The sequence below is a fragment of the Genypterus blacodes genome, unplaced genomic scaffold (genome assembly GCF_046128005.1).
Source record: "Genypterus blacodes isolate CSIRO-AG114 ecotype Tasmania unplaced genomic scaffold, CSIRO-AGI_Gbla_v1 ptg000038l_1, whole genome shotgun sequence".
In the NCBI taxonomy this organism is placed as follows: domain Eukaryota; kingdom Metazoa; phylum Chordata; class Actinopteri; order Ophidiiformes; family Ophidiidae; genus Genypterus; species Genypterus blacodes.
This window is the reverse complement of record NW_027466851.1, coordinates 625,001-632,385: the sequence shown is the minus strand read 5'-3', so window position 1 is coordinate 632,385 and position 7,385 is coordinate 625,001. Positions and strand designations below refer to the sequence as shown.

Here is a 7,385-nt window from a genome sequence, read left to right as displayed (position 1 = left end):
ATAGAAACAACAAGCGCCGACTGCTTGGTTCCACTTCAAAGCAAATAAACGACAGAAGCGAGATAATAAAGCTTCAGCGCGAACAAACATTTACATTACAAGCTTTACTGAAGGTGCTGCTGTTTTTTCTAATTAAATAAGTTGAGGGACATTGCAAGAATTGTGTCCTTTTGCATCTTGAGCCATAAAAGGTGACGTTTCTGATGTAACACTCTCACAGATCACAATAGTCTCAGTCAAATGTCTCCACAGTGTGTCAGCGTGTATTCCATGCAGCAGGTCTGTGGTTCAGACCAAGCTGGCACACTTCATATGGAGCAACCCTCTTTCCAGTGCAGCTGTGGCACTTTGTTAGACTCCCAGATGTGCGCCTGACACATCTGACACCAAAGCTCCCTCATCCAACCCTGGTCATTGGGAAAGACTACAGAGCTTGTTTTACTTTGACAGCACTCACCAGCTGTGTAGTTGCTGTGAATCTGAACTGTGTGTTCAATAAAGAAGTTAAGGAACGTTATCCTTCAGCTACAGTTAGCTAACAATGTTTAACTTAATGCTAGCTATCATGTGAAACCAACACGTCGTAAATCTTAGTATGAATATGGTGGTATAGTTGTAAATTAAGGTTGCATAGCACTGAACCAGAACCCTGACACTAAGCTGTCTTAGATGTGGTTTGAAGTCTTCACCCAAGGCATTCCAGCGTTCAAGGGCCTGAAGTAGGATTTAAAAGATTAAAGGCCTTTATTTAATCATTGACTGCCATATAAACGTACACAGGCGCCTTTTGTCTTGTAAGCCTTTGTCAGGGTGTCGTGTAGTTCAGTGACTCTACGGTCAATCCCATCCTGGCTGCTGGTGGACATGTGACCATGACGGTTATGTAATAGAATTGTTTTTATCTGAACAGGTTTAAACTTTAATATCCACTTTCTGTGGCTTTTACAGACGAAACAATTTCCTGTTTGGACAGCTGACCATTCAAAGTAAAAACATGCTTAAAACTGGTGGAAAATCGTGTTAAGTCATTTTTGCTACCAGTAAAAACTGAAAACTTGATAAAAACTGTTTAAAATCACACCAATGCCCTCAGAGAGATCCAGTAAATTACCATGCTGAATTTGCTCATATGATGTTTGACTGATGTTTGTTGTAATCCTGAATGCAAGAATTTAAGGAAGAAGACAGAAAACAATAAAATTCAACTTTATTTCTTAAGCACCAAATCACAACAAAAGTGATCTGAAGGCACTTTTCACATAGAGCAGCATACATACATCAAAGTTCCCAGAGAAGAAGCAAGCATTTTTACTGGAGGAACGCTTTAACTAAAACAATGAGAAGAAGTGAGTAGGGTGTGTTTGGAGGGTGTGTGTGTCCTACAGATCACACAGAGTCACTGAGGAACCATCTATCTTCCAGAGCCCAAACCCAGCATACAGAGTGTGAGTGAATGTGGTGGTGAAGGTGTGGAGGTGGGTCAGTTTGTCAGAGACGCTGTAGAAGGACAGAGTGCCAGTAGGACAGTCTACATACACTCCTACTCTGTGAGGGACAGAGGGGGACACAGGGAGGGCCTTGTCTCTGTTATTGTGACGCACAGTGTAACCATGACGATCAGAGCATCTCAGACTCCAGGACTGATTATTTCCTCCAAACCTGCAGTCATCTCTGACTCCTTTCCTTCCGATTCCTCTGTAACTCACTGATATATGAACGTCTCTTTCCCACTCCACCTCCCAGTAACAGCGACCCTTCAGACCATTTCTACACAGCAGCTGAGCCCAGAAATCAAACCTCTTGTCATGATCAGGATATGGCTGCAGCTCTGTCACATATGTCACCTTCCTGTTGTTGTCAGACAATTTGAGAGCTCTGTTCACTGTCTTTGGGTTCAGTTTCAGTTCACAAACATCTGATGGACAGAAAAAGACACAAACAGCAGCAGTTCATCATTTAACACAGCTGCTGCATTTATTATTCACTCATTTATTCACTACTGCACTTTGTCAGTTTCTCTAAGTGACATGATAACATCATGGAATAATGAATGAACGCCACAGATGTTTGTTTTTGATATTGTGATGATAGAATGATGTGGTCTGATCTGCTCCAGACACATGAGAGCTGCAGGGCTGAAAGGTGACCTGACCTCTTAAGTAACATCACCCTGTTGGGGTGTTATTTTTGATCAAACAAAAATAACACCCGAACAACATGGAAACATATCATGCTGACTCATGTTCACTATACTGCTGAGGTCAGGATGAGGCACAGGGCCTGATTGGAAACTGTCAGTGTAATGAGGTGTGGATTTTAATTTAGCGTCATTTGTATAAACCACTTCACAAGATAACATTTCCCTGAATTTAATGAGAATGTATTGTGTATATTCATGTGCTTCATTGTTACACAGCTTTACATATGTACATTTAGTCATTGGACTCTTCTGACTTCTCTCTGCAACCTGCAACCTCTCGCCATATTCAAGCTGTCGCGTGACATTTGCATGATTCTCCACACACAGAAGTTTAGAAACAGTTGTCAGAACTGCGTATGGAAACGGGGCGTGTCTTTGTGTTTGAAACAATTCAAACTTCTGTGTTGAATCTTTATTGAATCTCTTTTCATTTTTCTTTACTGTTGTATGTTTCATGTTGGATTCCTGGAGACCTTATTCTTTAAAATGTTAATGTTGACCTTGAGTTGACCATTGGAATATTCTGTCCTGCCTTTGTTTTGATTTTTGGCTTCATGAGCTGTTTTGTTAGTAAGCTTCTCCCTTATTCCCTCATTGTCTACACTTAAAGATTTTGAGCCATAGTTTAGGATAAAGATTGCCGTTTATTCTGATATCTGGTGCTGCCTGCATTTTAGTCCTCACTCTTGATACCAGTTCCTGTGACAAATCCATTACGAGCTTTAAAGCTGACAGATCAGATCGTTTCTTCCGTAAAATATGAATAATTTCCTGTTTGAATTGTGTGTGTGTGGATGCAGTAACACAGTTTGTTTGTCTGATGAATCAAAGTCAAATCAAACTTACATTTCTTCAGACCAGCTTTGATCATCTGCTGTCCACCATGATCCATCCTACAGGAAGACACAGAAACACAGCAGCACATTATTGATTAATGATTAGGAAAAGCAGTTTTACTACCTGAGAGTGTCCAGTCTGTTAGTTGTCTCCTTACCTTAAAGTCTCCAGTCTCCAGTGTGGATTCTCCAGTCCAGCAGACAGCAGCTTCTCTCCTGTGTCTCCTGGATGGTTGTAGCTCAGGTCCAGCTCTCTCAGATGGGAGGGGTTGGAGCTCAGAGCTGAGGCCAAAGAAGCACAGCCTTCCTGTGTGATCATACAAGCTGACAGCCTGAGAACACACACACACACACACACACACACACACACACACACACACACACACACACACACACACACACGCACACACACACAGACACACACAGCTTGTGTAAATGGAGGTTTGGTGAAACATGAAGCTGGTTTGTAGAGTTGTTGGATATGTTCCCATAATGCACTTTGATGCTGATGTTTTTGATTTAAATGCAAAGAAACATTTGACTTTATGATCCATGTTGTCTTTTCATTTGATCCTCTCACATCTCAGTTTACTGGCATCATGTCAGCAGTGACATCCTACAGGTTTAAAGTATATTCACTCACATCAACCTGCATATAAAGCTACATTTAAATGGTGACTGACACAAACAGCTGAGTCCTGACCTGAGAGTCTCCAGTTTACAGTGTGGACTCTCCAGTCCAGCAGACAGCAGCTTCACTCCTGAATCCTGCAGGTCATCGTTACTCAGGTCCAGGTCTCTCAGACTGGAGGACTGAGAGCTGAGGACTGAGGACAGAGCTCCACAGCTTCTCCCTGACAGATTACAGCTTCTGAGCCTGAAAAGAAATGTAATTTTTGTTCCATTGATTTGTGTGTGTAAACTGTGTGTGATCTTTGTGTGATCTAAACACTTACAGAGATCTCCTGGAGGCTTTGACCACTGGCAGCAACCTGAGAAGGGCTTCCTCTGAGGCAGAGTATTTGCTCAAGTCAAACACATCCAGATCTTCCTCTGATGACAGTAGGATGAAGGCCAGAGCAGACCACTGAGCAGGAGACAGTTTGTCTGTGGAGAGACGTCCTGAGCTCAGGGACTGTTGGATCTCCTCCACTAGAGAAAGATCCTTCAGCTCACTCAGACAATGGAACAGGTTAATGCTTCTCTCTGTAGAGAGATTCTCACTGATCATCTTCTTGATGTACTGGACTGTTTCCTGATTGGTCTCTGAGCTACTTCCTGTATGGCTCAGAAGGCCCCGTAAGAGAGTCTGATTGGTTGATAGTGAAAGGCCCAAGAGGAAACGAAGAAACAAGTCCAGGTGTCCATTTGGACTCTTTAAGGCCTCGTCCACAGCACTCTGGTGGAGATGTCTTAGTTTAGGTTTCTCACTTGATAGTTTGAACCAGATGGATGTTGGAGGTTGATCTTCAGACAGCAGATTGACTCCAGAGGTGATGAATGTCAGATGGACATAAAGAGCAGCCAGAAACTCCTGGATGCTCAGATGGACGAAGCAGAACACCTGGTCCTGGTACAGTCCCCTCTCCTCTTTAAAGACCTGTGTGAACACTCCTGAGTACACTGAGGCTGCTGTGATGTCGATGCCACACTCTGTCAGGTCTGATTCATAGAAGATCAGGTTTCCTTTCTGCAGCTGATCAAAAGCCAGTTTTCCCAGAGACACAATCATCTTCCTGCTTGTTTCATCCCTGAGTGGATCTGTCTGTGCTCCTCCATCATACTTGATGTTCTTCAGTTTGGTCTGAACCAGCAGGAAGTGGATGTACATCTCAGTCAGGGTCTTGGGCAGCTCTCCTCTCCCTCTGGTCTTCATCACGTCCTCCAGAACTGTTGCAGTGATCCAGCAGAAGACTGGGATGTGGCACATGATGTGGAGGCTTCGTGAGGTCTTGATGTGGGAGATGATGCTGTTGGCCTTCATCTTATCTTTGAATCTCTTCCTGAAGTACTCCTCCTTCTGAGGGTCAGTGAACCCTCTGACCTCTGTCATCATGTCAACGCTCTCAGCAGGGATCTGATTGGCTGCTGCAGGTCTTGTGGTGATCCAGAGGCGAGCAGATGGAAGCAGCTTCCCCCTGATGAGGTTTGTCAGCAGAACATCCACTGAGGTAGACTCTCTAACATCAGTCAGGATCGCACTGGTGTGGAAGTCCAGAGGAAGTCGACACTCATCCAGACCATCGAGGATGAAGACAACCTGGAAGTCTTCAAAGCTGCAGATTCCTTCTTCTTTGGTCTCAGTAAAGAAGTGATGAAGAAGCTCCACCAAGCTGAACTTTCTCCCTCTCAGCACATTCAGCTCTCTGAAGGTGAATGGAAAGGTGAGCTGGATGTGCTGGTTGGCTTTGCCTTCAGCCCAGTCCAGAGTGAACTTCTGTGTTAAGAGGGTTTTCCCGATTCCAGCCACGCCCTTTGTCACCAGTGTTCTGATTGGCTGATCTCTTCCAGGTGAGGCTTTAAAGATGTCTTCACATCTGATTGTTGTTTCTGCTCTCTGTAGTTTCCTGGATGCTGCTTCAATCTGTCTGACCTCATGTTCATCATTGACCCCTCCAGCCCCTCCCTCTGTGATGTAGAGCTCTGTGTAGATCTCATTCAGAAGGGTTTGCTTTCCTGCTTTAGCGACCCCCTCAAACACACTCTGGAACTTCTGCTTCAGCTTAGATTTCAGTTTACGTTGGCACAGTGCAGCAACAGTTTCTGATGAACAGAGAAACAAACAATCAGTGGAGGGAAACATGGTGAAGAAAAGATCAACTTAAGTGTAAAAAAGCATCAGAATTTAAAGTTTTGGAGGAGAAAAGTTTGTCATTAGAGCAGTAAACTAAAGGGGTAACACACTACTTGTTTCATTTGCATGTCCTTTTTCTCCCAGTTTAGATGTGATCAGCTCTCTTGCACTACTTGTTGTTGACTTTTTGACTTGGGAGGATGTCACAAGCAGACACTAAGACAGACTGACCAGTAGGAGGCGCCAGTGCTGTAACAAGGACACGATCCCTCACCAACAACAATCCAGCACATCCAACAAAGTCAGATGTGCTGAGTGAGTTTGTGGTCTCTGGTGGAGGAGGAGAGATGTTTCCTCTGAACCTCCAGGCACCATAATCAGCCTCCTAACTCACTTTACTTAACTGCACTTTGACTTCAGGATCACTTGGCTCAAACTTCTAACTACAGCTATTAGAAACTTCTTTGTTCCTTTAATGGTAAATGAATATAAATGTACTTTTCAGTACTAAATGTGTGTTTGAGTGTGTGTAGTTAGTAAGTGTACAGATTCCTCTTTCCACCATGTTAAAGCTGTTAAATGGTCTTACTGCTGTGCAGAGAGTCAGCCAGCGCCGTCTTCTTCATCCTCCTCAGGAAGTCCACTGTGATCTTCACTAACGCATCTCTGCTCCTCCTCTGCTCTTCATCCTCACCAGCCAACACCTCCTCATCCTCACTCTGACTTCCTAAGCATTCTGGGTAATCTGGACACAGAACCTTCCGAATGCTCTTCAGCTCATTCTTCACAAACTTGATAATGTTCTCCTCAAGTAGCTGGAACAGAAAAATACAGGAATTAAAAATGAAAATGAAAAAGAAAAAAATTAAAATCATCATATGAATCATGACATCATCTGCATAGACAGCCACTGGTCTGAACGTTTATATGAGTTGTGTATGAGTTCATATGTAAGTGATGTAAACACTGTTGATTCTTTACAGACCATAAATATGAGGTCAACATCTGTTTGATGCTGCTGGTCCGACAGCAACCTGGAACCTTCTGGATCCTGCTGGTTCACTCTGTGGAGAAAACACACTGGATACATTTACCAGGTTGGAACAGTGTGTGTTGAGATGAACACACACCAGAATATGTTTGTGTTCCAACATGACATATATGATTCCCTCTCTAACATGGAGACATGCTGTGTGTGTTTATACCACAGATTGATGTGACATGTTATTGTCAGTAAACACTTACTGATCAGTGGTGGGCGGAGCTTTAAACTCAATAAATCGATCCACAGAGTGATCACTCTTCATGGACACAAAGCTGGGAAAAGCAGAGTCTGCCCTCTGCTGGTGAATCCTGGTTAGATTAGTAACATCCATCAATATTATTATACAGATCAATATTAAACTCTGTATCCAGGTTTGAACATATAACTGTTTTATTATCTAAAATAATATGTTCCATGGAAACAAAGCAAAGTCTGTGTGTTCTCTAAACATCAACACACACCAGCATGTAAATCTGTACATACACAGAATATGTTTGTGTTCCAACATAA

The 7,385-nt window shown here is 43.1% G+C and overlaps 2 protein-coding genes across 2 annotated transcripts in view; both read right to left on the bottom strand.

Annotated features, from left to right (window-relative positions):
* Positions 1–1,374: 1,374 nt before the first annotated feature.
* LOC142996604 (NLR family CARD domain-containing protein 3-like) overlaps positions 1,375–7,385 on the bottom strand; it is a 20,267-nt gene continuing 14,256 nt past the window's right edge. Inside the window, exons 7-10 of the mRNA XM_076147574.1 lie at positions 3,740–3,913; positions 3,195–3,368; positions 3,047–3,093; positions 1,375–1,915 (exon numbers count right to left, since the gene is read on the bottom strand). Of these exons, the coding sequence (XP_076003689.1) occupies positions 1,380–1,915; positions 3,047–3,093; positions 3,195–3,368; positions 3,740–3,913 (931 nt within the window). The 3' untranslated portion in view covers positions 1,375–1,379. The remainder of the gene's footprint in view (positions 1,916–3,046; positions 3,094–3,194; positions 3,369–3,739; positions 3,914–7,385) is intronic.
* Positions 3,989–6,542, bottom strand: LOC142996607 (protein NLRC3-like). The gene is made up of 2 exons (XM_076147579.1): positions 6,420–6,542; positions 3,989–5,799 (listed from the first exon to the last, which is right to left on the bottom strand). The coding sequence occupies exons 1-2, from the start codon at positions 6,454–6,456 to the stop codon at positions 3,989–3,991; spliced, it is 1,848 nt and encodes a 615-aa protein (XP_076003694.1). The 5' UTR covers positions 6,457–6,542.

Coding starts and splice junctions, on each gene's coding strand:
- LOC142996607 (XM_076147579.1), bottom strand. CDS start 6,456: ATGAAGAAGACGGCGCTGGCTGACTCTCTGCACAGCA. Junction 5,800..6,419: donor GGCTGACTCTCTGCACAGCA/GTAAGACCATTT, acceptor TCTGTTCATCAG/AAACTGTTGCTGCACTGTGC.